At 44.9% G+C, this 18,915-nt stretch overlaps 1 protein-coding gene across 1 annotated transcript in view; it reads right to left on the reverse strand.

The window, feature by feature from the left end:
• The window catches only part of LOC144505117 (A disintegrin and metalloproteinase with thrombospondin motifs 2-like), a 229,554-nt gene extending 211,979 nt beyond the window's left edge, over positions 1 to 17,575 (reverse strand). Inside the window, exons 1-2 of the mRNA XM_078231003.1 lie at positions 17,392 to 17,575; positions 16,673 to 17,034 (exon numbers count right to left, since the gene is read on the reverse strand). Of these exons, the coding sequence (XP_078087129.1) occupies positions 16,673 to 17,034; positions 17,392 to 17,473 (444 nt within the window). The 5' untranslated portion in view covers positions 17,474 to 17,575. The remainder of the gene's footprint in view (positions 1 to 16,672; positions 17,035 to 17,391) is intronic.
• Positions 17,576 to 18,915: the final 1,340 nt, after the last annotated feature.

Consider the following 18,915-nt stretch of genomic DNA (forward strand, 5'->3'; position numbering starts at 1 on the left):
CGGGGCTATCACTGACTTTTGCCTCCTTATATGCTTCTTCTTTCACATTAATACTCTCCATAGTTTCCTTGGTTAGTCATGGTTGGTTTAGCCCTCTCTTAGAATATTTCCTCCTTACTGGGATATACTTTTGCTGAGAATCATGAACTACATGCTCAAATGTCTGCTACTGCTTACTCTTTGTCTTTCCTGCTAATCTATCTGCCCAGTCCGCTTTAGTTAACTCTATTCTCATTGCAATGTATTTCCCTTTAAGTTAAGCAGCTATTTCTAACCCAGGTTTCTTACTCTCAAATTGAATATTAAATTCTATCATGTTATGATCACTACTTCCTAGGTGTTCTTTTGCTCTTGAAGTCATTTATTAAACCTGACTTATCACCAGATTCAAGATAACCTGTTCACTGTTCTCTATGACATATTGCTCTAGGAAACTATCTCTAATGCTCTATATGAATCTGTTGTCATAGCTACCCTTTCCAACTTGATTAACCCAATCAACAAGATGATCAAATTCACTCATAATTATTGCTCTACTCTTTTTACATGCTCCTATTATTTGTTGATTTATAACCTTTCCTACAGTGTGACTACTGTTTGGTAGGAGTAGTATATAGACCCCCAGTGTCTTCTTTCCCTTGGTATCTTTTACCTCCACCCAAATGGACTCCACATCAGCTGATCCCAGATCATTTCTCACAACTGGCTTTATTTGAATTATTGTCACATGTATTAACATAGTGAAAAGTATTGTTTCTTGCGCGCTATACAGGCAAAGCATACCGTTCATAGGGAAGGAAAGGAGAGAGTGCAGAGTGTAGTGTTACAGTCATAGCTAGGGTGTCAAGAAAGATCAACTTGATGCAGGATAGGTCCATTCAAAAGTCTGATGGCAGCAGGGAAGAAGCTGTTCTTGAGTCGGTTGGTAAGTGACCTCAGACTTTTGTATCTTTTTCCCGATGGAAGAAGGTGGAAGAGAGAATGTCCGGGGTGCGTGGGGTCCTTAATTATGCTGGCTGCTTTGCCGAGGCAGCGGGAAATGTAGACAGAGTGAATGGATGGGAGGTTGATTTGCAGGACGGACTGGGCTACATTCACAACCTTTTGTAGATTCTTACGGTCTTGGGCAGAGCAGGAGCTATACCAAGCTGTGATACAACCAGAAAGAATGCTTTCTATGGTGCATCTGTGAAGGTTGGTGAGAGTCATAGCTGACATGCCAAATTTCCTTAGTCTTCTGAGGAAGTAGAAGTGCTCATCTCTCATTAATGATGCTACCTCACAAACTTTTCCTTCCCTCCTGTATTTACAAAAGGTCATATATACCTGAATTTAAAGTTCCCAGTTTTGACCTCCTTTTAACCACGAGATCAAAGCCAGTTACCCCGATTTGCACCATCAGTTCATCTACCTAATTCCAAATGCTTCGTGCATTAAGATACAAAGCCTATAAGTTTACATTCTTGCCATATTTAGTCATCCTATCTTTTCTTTATACTGTAGCTCTATTTGCCTCTCCTCCTCGATTACTAGGTCTACCTTTTTAGCATTTTACTGTTCTTTCTTTTATTACTGTCCTTGATTCTCTTTCCCTTATTACTATGCTAGGTTCCCATCCCCCTGCCATTCTAGCTGAAACCCTCCCAACGACACGAGTAAATATTCGCCTAGGACATCAGTCCCGGTTGTGCCGAGGTGCAAGCATCATGAAAACTGGGTATGCAGGTAAATTCCTGTCATATCTGCAGGGAAGGCGATGGTCAGGAGAATGGTGAAGATAATACGAACGTGGATCTAGGACACAGCTCTGTTTCATTCTATTCTTCACCCTAAAATGGTGTATAGATGCACCAACCTAACTGCCAGCCAACTTGCACACTGTAGGCAGAATTTACCATTCTGAAATCTACGTTTGATGGCGGGTGCGTAAGTTGGATCTTGTGCTGGTCAGCTCATTGACTACGCATCCACAACGAGCTCACCAAATCCTGCAACGGGGGAAACAGGAAGTCACGTCCCCACAGGCATCTCATTGGTTGAAGGTCCATATTTAAAAGGGCAGCCAGACAGCCTGCACGATCCCTACCAACATTGCCTAGCCACTATTCCATCCTTCTCCACTCAGATCATGCCAAATTAAGTTTCCCTGCCTACCATACTTCCGGCTGCTGCTGGGACTGGGAAAATCCACCCTATGTCATAGAGGTGGAGGAATCCAAGGAGACCTGGTGGCACAGTGATTAGCACTGCTGTCTCTCAGCGCCAGGGATCTGGGTTCAATTCCGGCCTCGGGTAACTGTCTGTGTGGCGTTTTCACATTCTCCCAGTGTCTGCATGGGTTTCCTCCGGGTGCTCCAGCTTCCTCCCACAGTCCAAAAGATGTGCAGGTTAGGTTCATTGGCCATGCAAAATTGCCCCTTAGTGCCAGGGGGATTAGCTGGGTAAATACATGGGGTTACAGTGTTAGGGCTTGGATGGGATTGTGGTCGGTGCAGACTCAATGGGCCGAATGGCCTCCTTCTGCACTGTAGGGATTCTATGAATCCTGCTCGAACTTGTGTGGTGTCTTCATACAAGCCATCAAGAGTCTACTGTCAACCATCAAATGAGTGATCAGCTCCACGAACCCAGCGGGGGCACCCCTAATGACAACTTTGATAGCTTATTTGGGAGCTCATACTGCTGCCATCTTGGCTCCGGAGTGCACCTTTGCTTTCAAAGCATGAAGGAGTGTGTGAATATCAGCTTTAAGAGTGTCAAGCACTCCTGCACTATGTTCTTATGAGCCTCTAAAAATTTGTCCAGACAGCAAATCTGTTTAAAATAGCATGGCCTACTCTATCATGGCCTGCTCTATCAGAATTTTGATGAAGCCTTGGCTGCAATTATTGCTCACTTAAGCTTGCTCTGGCTCCTGACAGAAGTCATGAGGAAGGTGGTCAGATATTTCTCCTTCTCCCCAAACAGTCATCCTGATTACCGATAGTCCAGGTGAAAGAGAAAGGAGATTAATATCTGGCACAGGTTGAGTGCATCACAATTACTGCCAGGTAACTGGACACAGATCTGCATCTCCACACTGTCTGTGTGGAGTTTGCACATTCTCCTCGTGTCTGCGTGGGTTTCCTCCGGGTGCTCCGGTTTCCTCCCACAGTTCAAAGATGTGCGGGTTAGGTTGATTGACCATGCTAAAATTGCCCCTTAGTGTCCTGAGATGCGTAGGTAGGGCCTGGGTGGGATTGTGGTCGGTGCAGACTCGATGGGCCAGATGGCCTCTTTCTGCACTGTAGGGTTTCTATGATTCTATGCACGATACCCTGCCTGAGGTCACCTACGAGATGCTTACTTAAGACTGAAAGCACAGACTGTCATAGTGCGTTGCTGTTTGTTCATAGGGAGTGCACATTGCTGTCAATGATTCCTCACCTCGGAGGATGTCCATGAAATCATGAAAATCCCACAGCTCTTTCCTTTTACCTGGCAACTTCAACGGGACAGACAATGACATCTTCCAGTTTAGCAAAGAATGACTTGCCTGGTGGAACTGTGCAAAATAAACTGGCTTCGATTGTTTTTGGCCATTATGCATAAATATTGAGAGCAACAATGCCTTAAAAGCAACAAGTAATGCCGTGCATCGGTGCTGGGCTTCAAGTGTTGCTCAAAACGTGACTAGGCTCTCTGATGAACGTCCTGAAGGATCAGGTACGATTATGCAGATCCTAATGACACACGTGGGGCCTGATTTTACCATTTTGAGTCTAAGTGCAGAATCTGGGCGTCAAATAGACCCGCGCCTGGAATCCTCTTTCCAGCGCGCCCATACGCGTTTTCCGGCTCCGGTCCGATTCGCGCTGTGGGCGGGGCTTAGCGCTGCCGGAACGATCGGAGCTCTGAACTGCGCATGCGCAGTTTGAAAAAAATCCGAGGCAGCGCGCCTGGGCGGAGAGAAAAAAGCTGAGAGAGCGGCTCTCTGACACAGATCATCTGGGGGGGGGGGGGGGGGGGGGGGGGGGGGGGGGGTGGGAGGAGGAGAGGGGGTGGGACCCAGATCACCCTCTTGGGAGGGGGGGGGGGAGGGGGAGGAGAGGGGGCAGGAGGAACACAGGGGGTGTGACGGGTCCATCTGGCTCACCAAGTCAGTTACAATACTGCGTTCAGCATCGACTGAACCATCTTGGATACAAAGGATAATGGCATTAGGGTTCTGCATGCAAGCCTTACTTATGCTAAAAATTATATCCTTGGTGTCGGCAGCCATTCCTGATGTTACAGTACTGACAGCACCAGGAAGATCGACCAGTACCAGTCAGATGGACCCACAAGGCAGAAGGACCATCTTTGCGTTGACCAAAGTGGATCTAGCTGAGGAACATACAGCTTATCTTGCTAACGGAAGGATGGTGGAGAGAGACCAGCGATCGAGGTAGGTTGGGGGTGTGCTCTGCTGAGGGGGGCCTGCCTCCCAGGGGGTCTGATCGGGGGGGGGGGGGGGGGAGCGTCTGCCGGGGTGGTTAGCAGGGGAGTCTGCGAAGGATGGTGACTTCACAAGGGCAGAGAGGGCGTCGGAGGTTCCCCTGCAGAATAGAAATCCACTTCAGACTTTTATTCTGCAGGTCGCTAAAAGCGCGGATCCGGAATGGGCCAGAAGACGGTAAAGTGGGATTTGGCGGTAGAGTTGGCCGCGCAGTTCATTAAGTCAATTTAAATGCATGCTAATACATTTAAATCGTTGGGCCGCCCGATTCAGGCGTGGGCCAGATCCACGCCCGAATCGGGTGTCGGTAAAGCCGCGATCTGCTCGGAATCGGGTGCAGATCGCGGTATAGGCCCGACGCCCAACTTTACCACGATTTCGTGCCCAAGTTTTGGTAAAATCAGGCCCATGGTGAAAGGTTTCCTGTTCTTTCCTCTCCTTCCAGCAGCATTCCCTCCTGCAGCTGCTCCTCTCACTTATGTTACAGCCTCAACACAGGCCAAGCACCACACCCATCTTTTAACATCATACTGACCCCAGTCATCACAAAGCCTCCTCAAATATGCACACCAGGACTTGTCAAAAGTAAATAAAGCAGCTAACATAACCATAAAAAATCAACCCAAAAGCACATCAGCAGCCTATAAAAACTAACCATTTAACATACTAAAGTTTATTTATTAGTGTCACAAGTAGGCTTACATTAACACTGCAATGAAGTTACTGTGAAAATCCCGTAGTCGCCACACTCCAGCGCCTGTTTGGGTGCACTGAGGGAATACTTAGCATGGCCAATGCACCTAACCAGCACATCTTTTGAACAGTGGCGGGGGGAAACCGGAGCACCCGGAGGAAATCCATGCAGGCACAGGGAGAACGTGCAGGTTCCGCACAGACAGTGACCCAAGCCGGGAATTGAACCCGGGTCCCTGGTGCTGTGAGGCAGCAGTGCGAACCACTGAGATTCTCTTTAAATATAATTCTGCAGTCTGCTTGCCGACTGTTCCTGCCATGATGTGCTACAAGGATGATTGAATCAGGCATTATTCAAACCAATCAGTGAGAAAAGTCCTAATAACAAGCCTTCATCAATTATTCAGATTTGGCACTCAGGTCTTTAGTCGCCCAATCCAATGCAGTGACTGAGAACATCTGGTACCATTTGGATCAGGGGATCTCTGCCAATTTTGGGATGTTTTTCCTTCATTTTACTCTTGAAAAGTGAAGATAAATTATGTTGACTCATTTGCGTAGGGGATCGGAGTTGCCCCAACCCTCATCACCTTGGGACAGTGGGCACGACTAAAGATCAAGTGTCCAAGTGTAACTGACCAACTCTAGGGCATTGCAATTTCAGCAGAGCCAGGGAGAGAAATCATGGGCCCTCGTGCTTCTCCTGTTTCTGGCCCCCTTATTCCTCCTCACCACTCCTCCCACCCCATCTTAACCCTCCCTCACCACTGCCTCCATCCCACGTTAACCCTCCCTCTCAATCATGCATGATATTATTTCCCCTTTCAATATTGACTAATCACCAATCACAGACAAAATGATAACACCCATTGTTGGCATTTGGTTACAAATATTGTCTGATACATACGCATCGATCTTAAATATTAAGAGCAACAATACAACTTTATTTATTAGTGTCACAGGTAGGCTTATATTAAGTTACTGAAGCAATGAAGTTACTGTGAAAATCCCTAGTCGCCACACTCCAGCACCTGTTTGGGTGCACTGAGGGAGAACTTAGCATGGCCAATGCACCTAACCAGCATGAGTTTCGGACTGCAGGCCTGGGGAGGGTGGAGGGCGGAACCAGAGCACCTGGAGGAAACCCACGCAAACAAGGGCAGAATGTGCAGACTCCACATAAATAGTGACCCAAACCGGGAATTGAACCCAGGTCCCTGGCACTGTGCAGCAACAGTGCGAACCAACAGTGCCACCATGCTGCCCTACAATACAGTGTTAGTTTTTTTTCCTGTGGTTATGGCTGGTTAACTTGCTTTTCTTCATAAGAACATAAGAACATAAGAAATAGGAGCAGGAGTAGGCCATCTAGCCCCTCGAGCCTGCCCCGCCATTCAATAAGATCATGGCTGATCTGACGTGGATCAGTACCACTTACCCGCCTGATCCCCATAACCCTTAATTCCCTTACCGCTCAGGAATCCATCCATCCGCGCTTTAAACATATTCAGCGAGGTAGCCTCCACCACCTCAGTGGGCAGAGAATTCCAGAGATTCACCACCCTCTGGGAGAAGAAGTTCCTCCTCAACTCTGTCTTAAACCGACCCCCCTTTATTTTGAGGCTGTGTCCTCTAGTTTTAACTTCCTTACTAAGTGGAAAGAATCTCTCCGCCTCCACCCTATCCAGCCCCCGCATTATCTTATAAGTCTCCATAAGATCCCCCCTCATCCTTCTAAACTCCAACGAGTACAAACCCAATCTCCTCAGCCTCTCCTCATAATCCAAACCCCTCATCTCCGGTATCAACCTGGTGAACCTTCTCTGCACTCCCTCCAATGCCAATATATCCTTCCTCATATAAGGGGACCAATACTGCACACAGTATTCCAGCTGCGGCCTCACCAATGCCCTGTACAGGTGCATCAAGACATCCCTGCTTTTATATTCTATCCCCTTCGCAATATAGGCCAACATCCCATTTGCCTTCTTGATCACCTGTTGTACCTGCAGACTGGGCTTTTGCGTCTCATGCACAAGGACCCCCAGGTCCCTTTGCACGGTAGCATGTTTTAATTTGTTTCCATTGAGATAGTAATCCCATTTGTTATTATTTCCTTCAAAGTGTATAACCTCGCATTTATCAACGTTATACTCCATTTGCCATATCCTCGCCCACTCACTCAGCCTGTCCAAATCTCTCTGCAGATCTTCTCCGTCCTCCACACGATTCACTTTTCCACTTATCTTTGTGTCGTCTGCAAACTTCGTTACCCTACACTCCGTCCCCTCCTCCAGATCATCTATATAAATGGTAAACAGTTGCGGCCCGAGTACCGATCCCTGCGGCACGCCACTAGTTACCTTCCTCCAACCGGAAAAACACCCATTTATTCCGACTCTTTGCTTCCTGTCGGATAGCCAGTCCCCAATCCACTTTAACACACTACCCCCAACTCCGTGTGCCCTAATCTTCTTCAGCAGCCTTTTATGGGGCACCTTATCAAACGCCTTTTGGAAATCCAAAAACACTGCATCCACCGGTTCTCCTCCATCAACCGCCCTAGTCACATCTTCATAAAAATCCAACATGTTCGTCAAGCACGACTTTCCCCTCATGAATCCATGCTGCGTCTGATTGATCGAACCATTTCTATCCAGATGCCCTGCTATCTCCTCCTTAATAATGGATTCCAGCATTTTCCCTACTACAGACGTTAAGCTGACCGGCCTATAGTTACCCGCCTTTTGTCTCCTTCCTTTTTTAAACAGCGGCGTAACATTAGCTGTTTTCCAATCAACCGGCACTACCCCAGAATGCAACGAGTTTTGATAAATAATCACTAACGCATCCACTATTACCTCTGACATTTCTTTCAATACCCTGGGATGCATTCCATCCGGACTCGGGGACTTGTCCTCCTTATGGCTGGTTAACTTGCTTTTCTTCATCTGTAATGCTTATTTTACACTGGGAGAAACCTCCCTCCCCAGCTGTGTTCCATGCCTGCATAATGCCAATATTAGTGTAATACCAATAGATTCATGAAGGATTCAGTGCTGGTCCATATCCTCTTTGTTGCACTTGAAAAGTCAAAGCTCTATAACAGTGTGCATTCTGGGGTGTCTGGACTGGTACCTATAGTAAACCTGCTAGAATCCTCCAGGGAGCATTACACATACAAGGTATTTTTAAATGCTGCCAACAATATCAGATCAGCTATGACATTTCCACTTTGTTAGCTTTGCTACAAGAGCCTCAACATTTACGGGCGTGACAATTTCCCTTTAAATCCCTGGTTTGCAACAACTCTGGAGATATCTTGGGCAAAGGGTTGAAAACGGGTTCTAAATCGTTGCTATGAGACATGTTTGCTGAAGGTTTGGTAAATCCGAATTGCTGATTACATAATTTAATCTTGCCTGCAGCTGCTCGAATGGAGACACCTGCAAGTTTAGCACACGTGCTGATTAGACATAAACTGCCTGGAGCAGCTACATGAGGGTTCCACGTACCCATTTCCACTGAAGGTGGGCAATGTGTTGAGACAGCAGCAGGTTCCGGGGACTGAGAGGGTACGTACTTACTCAGATACAGCACTGGAGAAAGGCCAGCGGAGGATTCCTGTTACCACAGGGAGTAGAAGTCCATCTCGCCCTCTTGTCCCCATCTCCTTCAGTACTGTCTGGCTCACGTCCTTCTCACATTCCTTCTGCAAATCAAGGTGGATCTATAGCAAGATGTCGATGACGAAGAAGACCCTTTCTCTGGGTGATGCCTGCAAGGTGTCCAATAGGATACAGCAGCAAAGCAGTTACGCTCTCTGGTTGAAGTCTGAAGACAATTTCCAAAATGATTGTTGATGGTGTTGAAAGTTTGACAAGTGTCCCAGAAAATCTCCTGATTTGTTTCATCAGTTTTGGTTCTGTCATGATCACTCGGCTCCAGATCTCATTGCGGCCTTGTGCTTGGCATCAAAGCAGAATTTGACCGGGTGTGGCATCAATGAACCATGTCAAAATGGAGGTCTATGGGCATCGGGGGAAACTCACCAATGCTTGAATCATGCATAGCAGAAAGGAAGATGGTTGTGGTTGTTGGGGGTCATTTCAGTTCCAGGGCATCACTGCAAGAGATACTCAGGATAGTGACCTAGGACCAACCATCTTCAACAGCTTCATGAATGATCTTCCCTGCATCAAGGAGGTTGGAACTGGAGATGTTTGTACAACATTCAGTACTATTCACAACTCCTCAGACACTGAAGCAGTCCGTGCCCATATGCAACCAGACCAGATAATACTCAGGCATCAGCTTATGTGTTATATTCATGCCACACAAGTGCCAGGCAATGGCCATCTCCAACAAAAGAGAATCAAGCCATCTCCCATCAACGTTCAATGGGAATTCACCACTGAAACCCCCAGCATCAACATCCTAGGACTTTTATTGACCAGAAATTTAACTGGACCAGCCTGTATAGAAACCGTGGCTACAAGAGCAGGTCAGAAGCTGAGAATTCTGCCAGTAACTCATCTCCTGACTCCCAAAGCCCAATCATCAACAAGGCACAAGTCAGGAGTGTGATAGAATAGTCTCCACTCAAGAATGAATACAGCTCCAACAACACTCTAAAAGCTCCACACCATCCAGAACAAAGCAGTCCACTTGATCAGGACCCCATTCATCACCTTAAACTTTCACCCCTTCACCACAGTGCACAGTGGCAGGAGAGTGTACTCTCTACAAAGTGCACTGTGGCAACTCACCAAGGACCATTTGACAGCACCTTCTAAACCTTATCACAAGGGCTGCTGCAGACATGGGAACATCATTACCTGCAAGTCCCCCTCCAAGCCACACACCATCTGACTTGGAACTACATTGTTGTTCCTTCACTGTCACTGGGTCAATATCCTGGAACTGAGGGTGTACCTACAACAGATGGACTGCTGTGGTTCAAGAAGGTGGTTCGTCACAACCTGCTCAAGAGCAAGTAGGCAATAAATGCTAGCCAGGGACCATTGCATCCCATGAACTTCAAAGCTGCAGCAGTAAATGACCAATGAAAGATGCTGTGTACAGCATTTGGAAATGCCGAAATCCTCTAGTGGTTTGTTTATCCAAAACAGCCAGTTGCTGTTACAAGAGGACAACAGGACAAGTGCTAGCAGCAAAATATCCTGCAGCCTCTTAAATAAGTTCTAGAAGACAATTTAAGTATCAATCCTAACGAGCCTCTAGGCAGCCATTCCTAATGAAAGCTTCAATTCCATAAACAAGCTGGCATATTGCACTAAACATAGACTTCACTAGCTCTTTAGCTCAAGACCTCATCTTGGTCACCTTGAAGGCTCTTGAGCACCTGAATGCATCATAGCAAATTGTTCCTTTTGTGTCTGAACCATACTTGTCAATTCTATTTTTAAAAAAATAACTGGCACATTTTTTGCAACGTGCTTGCACTCCAGGTGTCAGCGCTGGTTACACTTAGATTTGAAACAGTAACAAGAGTAAACAAAACTTCTCAGGTCGATGATGATCGCACCTGCCGTAATTTTACCACCTCGCCCACCCGAGACTCGTAAGATCCCGCCTGAGGCCAACGGAGAATGCCGTTCTGCGAGCCTGGCCCGCCCCGATTCTGGGGCAGGGGTGCCGGTAAAATTCTGACCATTGTCTCTTGTCATTCCAGCGGAGAAGGTAAGTCCTGTCTTGAGCCGTTTTCTTCGCCATCCCTTATATCGAGGTCACTGACCACCCTTATTCCAGAATGGGTTCGGTGGATTGGCCATGCTAAATTGCCCCTTAGTGTCAGGGGGTTTGCAGGATAAATAAGTGGGGTTATGGGGGATAGGGCCTGGGTGGGATTGTGATCGGTGCAGACTCGATGGGCCAAATGGCCCCTTTCTGCACTGTGGGGATTCGATGATTCTGATATAAAACCAATCTACTCAACAACTCCGACAATTTTCAGGAAGGGTTTATAAATGAGATTATGCTGGATTTCAAACCAGCATAAAATAAGCATACAAATAGGTGCATGTTTGAAATCAGATTAAAGGATCAAAACACTGAGGAATTATTCGTGCCACATGCAGAGATCTTTCAAATTTTCATCTCACTTCAGTGTGCAAAAAGTTAAATCCAACATACAAGATGATCTACATAACCAATCCAAACAGCTGCACTCAAATTTCATACTCATTCACCACAACTTCACTTAACTCTACCCAGTCTCAATAAGTAATTCTATTTTCAGGTCTCTTTTACTAATCCTAATTATTGGAAGTGGTCTAACTACTTAATATTGGTAGAAAATAACTCCAGAGCCCAGAATGACAAGATGCTAGTTATCGAAGGAACAAGGGGTGCAGTATCACAGCAAAACACAAATAGCCTGGTGAGCATCTGCAGAGAGAATGCCTTCCTGTCCTGCCACACTTTCAATCAGCCCTCACTGCAAAACCAGATTTAAGCAGCGCCCGAGAACCAGCAACAGCTGAGACTATTGGGAGAATAGAACTCATATCAGGCAGAGGGGAAAATCTCAACAAGTGACATTATAGTCAGCACAGAGCATGGAGAAGAGAGAGTAACCTACCAGGAAGTATTTAGATTATTGGGTGATATTCTTGACGGTTAGCATAATTAATTTATAGAATTGTGCTTTTCATGGTTAGAGTTTTAGTGTTTGCTGTGCAGTTAAATAGTGTGAAAGCTAAAATATTGATACAACTGTTAGCAAACAATGCAGGTTAAATACATGAAGGGGGAAAATATTACAGAGCTATGAGGAAAAAGTAAAGGTGTAGGATTAATTGACAAACTCGACCAAAGACTTTTAAATTTTTCAGCTCGACAGGCATTACTACTGGACATGAATGTGCAAGCGTTCTGTGGATAGCACATTTCAGGAGGTGTTCACTGCATTGCCACAGAGAGAATGTGTGACCGCCAGGCAGACTCGGAAGAACAGGCTGATATGTAGTATTCAAAGATGAACAGCAATGAGGGTGATTACAACCCGGGAATGGGGTGCTGTCCAAAGCTGGTACCACGATACCAGTATCAGCTGCCGGGTGGAAAGTGGGACAGGGTCGTGGAAGGGATGCAAGCACTTCTGCAACAGCAGGCTTTAATCCCAAATCTCCCTGAATGTCATCTCCCTGGATATCACTGAACAGGCACGGAACATTCTGTGGGAGGAAGGGGAATAACCAGATAAAATCATTGTGTATGTTGGAACCAAAGGGGTTGAAACCTTACTGGCAGAATTCCAGGAGAAGAGGACCTCAGAAATAGTAATCTCTCCATTACTCCCAGTGCCATGTGCTGGTGAGTACAGGAACAAGAAAATTGCACTGTTGAATGGATGGGTAAATAAGTGAGGACTTCAGATTCCTGGGGCATTGGGATCAATTCTGGAACCGACAGGTCAGGCAGTTACACCTGAACAGGTTCACAACTAATGTCTTCATGCGGAGGTTGACTTGTGGTGTAGGAGAGAGTTTAAGCTCATTTGGAAGGGAGAAGAGTATCAGCAGCAGAATGCATAGAAGGCGGTACAAACAGTGACAGAACAAATATCTTATTTTCTTTATTGTTTCATGCAATGTGGACATCGCTGGTAAGGTCAGCATTTGTTACCCATCCCTAATTACCCCTGAACTGGGTGGCTTGATTGGCCATTTCAGAAGATGAAGAAGAGTTAACCACAATGCTTTGGATCTGGAGTCACATGCAGGCCAGACCAGGAGAGGACAGCAGATTTCCTTCCCTCAAGAAAAGTGAACTGGAAAGATTTTTACAACAATCGACAGTGGTTTAATTGTTGTTTTTTGTTAAAATGATGTAAAAGGTGCTAATCACTCATTAAGGGATTGCGCAAATACATTGCATTTTTTATTCTGGGCACATGTGAACACAAGTATAGAAAGTTTGAGAATATGGTAATATACATTTAAGGGATAGCAACATGCTAGTATTTTAAGAGCATATTACAACAACCACTACTGAACCAGCTTTATATTCCAGGTTTATTAATTGAATTTAAAATCCACCAGCAGTGTGGTGAGATTTGAACCCAGGTCCTCAGAGTAGTCTGGGCCTCTGGATTACTAGTCCAGTGACATTCCCACCACTATGTGCCCCAAATGTAGTGTGGGCAGAGCAGTAATTAGATGAAAGCCAAGCCAATTATCTTGATGTCAGATTGTATATTGTGTTAATGCAAAGTGTTACAAACAAGCTTGCAGGGTACAGGTGCAAATGGCAAAATGGGGTTATCACATAAAGGAGACCTGGCTTAAACATGAGTAGGTATGGGACATAAACATTCCTGGCAACAATGTATTCAGGAGAGATAAGGAATTTTAGGAGGTGGGAAAAGAGGAAGTTGGGTGACAGTATTGACTGAGAATATTAAAGTTCTACAGGGGGATAATTCACAACAAGGTTCAAAGACTGAACCTATTTAATTAGAATTAAGGAACAGAAAATTAGCAATTACATTGTTGGGTGTTTACTATAGACTCCCAGTAACGAAATAGAGGTAGTAATAAAAATGTGTAAGCAAGTTTCAAAATTTAAAAAATAGAACAGTAAAGTATTTTCCCAGTCTGTGTGTGGGTAACTAAAGAGGATAAAGGAAAAGGAAGGGTGCTGAATTTCTGAAATGTGTCTGGGAGAACTTGTTCAAATCAACATGTTTCTAGCCCAATAAGAATGATTCAGTGGTGGATCTGGTTCTGGGGAATGAATTGGGCAAGTGGAGTTTGTTTCAGTGGGAAACATCTGGGTTATAAGTTTAAAGGACTAATGGAAAAGGATAAAGAAAAGCAGAGGTGAAAATACCCAAATGAAAGCCAATTTCAGAGAATTGAGAAGGGATCTAGCTCAGCTGGACTGGAAACAAAGATGGGAAAACAGTAAATGAGTAACGGTGGAGATGCTTTGAGTACAAACTAAGCATACTCACACTTAAAGAGGAAACATGGGGCATTGGAGCTTCCAACACCAGAACCCTCTGGATGACAAAGGGAATAGAAGGTAAAATAAAGGAGAAAAGGTTTAATGACAAAATGTCTATACCAGGATAGAGCTGAAAACCAAACAGGATACAGACAGTATCGGGGGGAAATGTAAAGGATATAAGATCAAAGAGAGAATGAAATAAATGATTGAGGTAACATTAAAAAAATTGCTTTATGAAAAGTAAAAGGATAATTAAAAGAATGGTGAGGCCAACCATGGACAAAAGAGGGAATGGTCTTGGGGTGACTGAATGCATGACTGAGTCACACAAAAGAAAATAAAGATTCTGTTGCAACACATCGCTTTTTTGGGAGGGACATGGCAGAGACATTGGACTGGATAAAAACAGATAGAATGGGAAAATAGGGAAAAAGGAGATTTTTTTTAAAAAAGTGGACTGGTATTGGTCAAAGTTAACAAATCACCTAGTCTCGATGGGATGCATCTTTGGTTGCTTAGAGAAACAAAGATGGAGGTAATGGAAGCTCTGATCACAACGTTTCAATCTTCCTTGGATATGTTAGTGGTGGCAGAGGAGTAGAGAATTGCAAATTATGCATTCCGTTTAAAAGAAGGAAAGGGAAAAACTTGGTGATTAAGGCAAATCAATCTAACATCATTCGCGGGAAAACTATTAGAGACCAATATCAAAGAACAAAATTAATACTTCCTTGGAGAAGCATGGATTAATAGGAGCAGTCGGCATGCATTATTTAAAGGTACATAGTGTCCAACTAACTTGATTGAATATTCGATAAAGTCACTGGGAGGGTTGATAAAGGTAATGCGGTAGATGTTGTATATATCGACTTGGGAGGGTTGATGAAGGAAGGTAGTGCAGTAGATGTTGTATAAAAGGCATTTTACAAAGTACCACATCAGAATTATTCGGAACATACAAGCATATGGGATTTAAGGGATAGTGTAACTTGGGTATGTAACTGGCTAAGGAATGACAATCAAAGATTAATGATGAAGCTATGTCTTTTACACCAGAGAGAGGATTCCCCCAAGAGTCAGTATTAAGACCATCATATTATTTATTAAATAAAAATGATTTGCACGTGTGTACATAAAGTGCAATTTAGCAATTCATAGATGACAAAACCTAGCAACATAATAAATATTGAGCAGGACAGTAGAAGCCTTCAGGAAGACAGACTACTGAAGACACAAGCAGATGGAATTTACTATAGATAATTGCGTAGTAATGCACTTTGGGAGAACCGACATGGACAGCTGTATAACCCTAAATGGAATTATTTTGACAGGTTGTAAGAACAGAGGGACCTGGGAAGCAAATTTACAAATCCTTGAAGATGGTAAGGCAAATTGATAAAGCTAAAGTGTATGGGATAGCTGGCTTTGTAAATAGGATTGTTGAATACAAAAGCAAAGAAGCCACGATTAAAACATCACAAAACACTGGTTAGCTGTCTGTTGGAGTATTGTGTATAATTCTGGGCACCACACTTTCTGAAGGATGCCAAGGCCTTGGGAGAAGATGGAAGGATGATATCTGGGATAATGGACATTAGCTATGAGGAAAACTGTTAATTAAACATTTCTTGGCTGTTCATGGCCATCAGTAATCAAATACAGAATGCTTCAGTTTTACAACTTAATTCAAGTCAGATCCTATATGACTAAGGTATATAAACTTCAAAGGACACTGGTCCTGAACATTAGATTCAAATGCCTCACTTTTAAAAAATCATGTCAACAGCTATTAAATTGAAAATCAATGTTATTATTCCTTCATTAAATTATATTTTTCCCTGTAACACTTATGTTTTCTGTCAATGAGTTCACATCTGCTAATTGATGACAGGAGATAAGTGTGTGCATGCTTCTGTTGGGAATGGCAGAGGGAAACTTCAGGATCAACCATAAACATGAATAAGTCTCAGTCTGTGTAAAGGCAAGAGTCCAAATCTCCATTAGTCTAATCATTTATATTAATCTCCACATTTTCTAGAATATTTAAAGCTGGTGTATTATTGGTGAGATTATCATTTTAATTGTGCGTTGTGCCATCAGATGTAGAAGATGGGTGGCACGGTGGCACAGTGGTTAGCACTGCTGCCTCACAGTGCCAGGGACCCGGGTTCAATTCTGGCTTCGAGTGACTGTGTGGAGTTTGCCCGCTGTCCCCAGGGTCTGGGTGGGTTTCCTCCGGCTACTCCGGTTTCCTCCCACAGTCCAAAGGTGTATAGCTTCGGACTATATTGCCCCTTAGTGTGGGGAGGGGGAGGGGAAGCAGGGTAAATAATTTGGGTTACCGGGATAGGGCCTGGGTGGGATTGTGGTCGGTGCAGACTCAATGGGCCGAATGGCCTCCTTTTGCACTGTAGGGATTCTATACTGCAATGTGCACCGGAGTTTCGGCAGGGAAGGGGTTAACGTGTGAAGGAGAAGGGGGGTGGGTGTTGGTTGTTGTGGAAGGCGTGCTGGAATGCAGCTTACCAGCCCATCACAGTTACTGATGGCGACCGAAGCCCCCGGTACATCGGTGATATCTCCGGAGTAGACGCAGTCTGCACGCAGAGGCTCCTTGCGAGTGACATTCCCGTCCTGCTGCCACTCCACCGTGGCCCCAGGTGCCACCAACCTGGAGTTGAGCTGGAGCCGGAGGTGAAACTGCTGTCCGAACACCGTGACATTGTAATACAACTGCCCGTCAGCTGGAGCCTGCTGGAAACTCCCACTGTGCCTTTTAGACCGTCTTTTGCCAGATGCTGACACAGCATGGGAGAGAAATCTCCCCTGCACATCTGTGCTGCTTGGAGTCATCAGCTCATAGTTGTCTAATCTGTGCTGAAGTAAATCTGCAATAGATAAGAGGCGCAAAAAAATGCGGTGAACTTTCAAAAGGATTTCTGCAATCACCCCATCAAAAGGAGTTCACATGTTAAAGTTTAACATTTTTATACATAGCAGCTTGAACTTTACAGCTACACAGACTCAGTTGACAATTTGATAGCATGCGTAAAATTGTACCAATAATGTAGCAATTTCGCAATAACAAACTTAGTGCTGGATATAATCAAAAGAGCTAGCGGCAGCAGATACATAAATGTCACTGCAATCTCCAGGTTAAATCTCCCTGTCTTGTTGTGGCTATTCTAAATAAAAAGTATCGGGAGATCAGACAGGAAAGTGAAGACGCCCATACAACAACATACCTGTATACTGAGCGAGGTAAACGCCGTCAGCTCCAAGGAAGCTTAAGAAGGCAAAGTACAGCGTTCCACAGAAGTAATCCATCGCACGCTCCAAAGTGTCAGAAACTTGTTGGGGTTTCGCATTAAAGTTGAGCGCCTGCTGTAGACTGCGGCTCCGGGCGGTGCCAGAGCAGCGGGGGGGACTAGCACTGGGGAAGGGAGGGGGGCGGGGGGGGGGGAGAAGGTGCCGGCTCAGCGCTGCCTCAGTGTCTCATTCAGCCAGTCCTTAACTCGGTGTCACTGGATCGGAGGCAGCGAACCAAGGGGCCGGGAGGTTGGGAAAAATATTGAAAGCACGGGACGTGAAGTCACTGTGATTGACAGATTGCGGCCACTGCACCGAGAGAGAGAGAATAGGAGAGGAGGCAGTTTGGGCTCCACCACGTGTACAACTCGATCCTGCGAAGAAGTGGAAGATTTGAATGATCTTGTGTTGGAAGTTTAGAATTCTGTTTCCTTGCACTCCAAACTGCTGAACAAGGGCTCCCTCTAGGTCTTGATGGAGAAGTCACCTAAAAAGCCACAGAAAGAACTCCCAAAAACTACACCAATCTGGAATTTTAAAAAAACAGAAGAGGCTGGAAAAGCTCAGCAGGTCTGGCAGCATCTGTGGAGCTCTGAAGAAGAGTTATCTGGACCCGAAACGTAAACTCATGCTTCTCCCTCCACAGATGCTGCCAGATCTGCTGGGTTTAGCGAGCATTTCCATTAAAAAAAATATATATTACATTATATTTGGATTTGACGACCTTGTCAGAACCCAGATTTATGTCAAAGCAAAATACCGCAGATGCCGAAAAACAGAAAACCCTCAGCAAGTCTGGCAGCCTCTGTGGAGAGAGAAACACAGTTAATATTTTAGATCCATATGACCTTCTACAGAACTGAAGGGCAGAGAAATGTAATGAATAGGGATAGGGATGTTTTGCTGAAATTGTATAGGGCGTTGATGAACCCACACCTGGAGTATTGTGTGCAGTTTTGGTGTCCTTATCTGAGGAAGGATTGCCTTGCTAAAGAGGGAATACAGCGAAGGTTTACCAGGCTGATTCCTGGGATGGCAGGTCTGTCATATGAGGAGAGAATAAGTTGGTTAGGATTATGTTCACTGGCGTTTAGAAGAGTGAAGGGGGATCTCATAGAAACTTATAAAATTCTAACAGGGCAGATTCAGAAAGAATGGTGGGGGAGTCCAGAACTAGGGGTCATAGTTTGAGGATAAGAACTGAGGTGAGGAGAAATTTCGGCATCTCCGCCTCATAGTTAGGACATTACAGAATCTATATCTGAAACACCCTCAAATCTTCGAATGGCGGCACTAATTTTGTTCATCTTCGCAGAAGGAAAATTACACATTAGGAATTTGGAAAATATAATACAATCATTAAATCCAGTGTCGCCTAAAATGAGTTTATTTAGGATAACATCGAATTTCCAAACCCAGTGATTTCAAAAAGGAGCAACTGAGAGACAAGCTCAGCTCAC

The sequence above is a fragment of the Mustelus asterias genome, chromosome 16, assembly GCF_964213995.1.
Source record: "Mustelus asterias chromosome 16, sMusAst1.hap1.1, whole genome shotgun sequence".
NCBI classification, from domain to species: domain Eukaryota; kingdom Metazoa; phylum Chordata; class Chondrichthyes; order Carcharhiniformes; family Triakidae; genus Mustelus; species Mustelus asterias.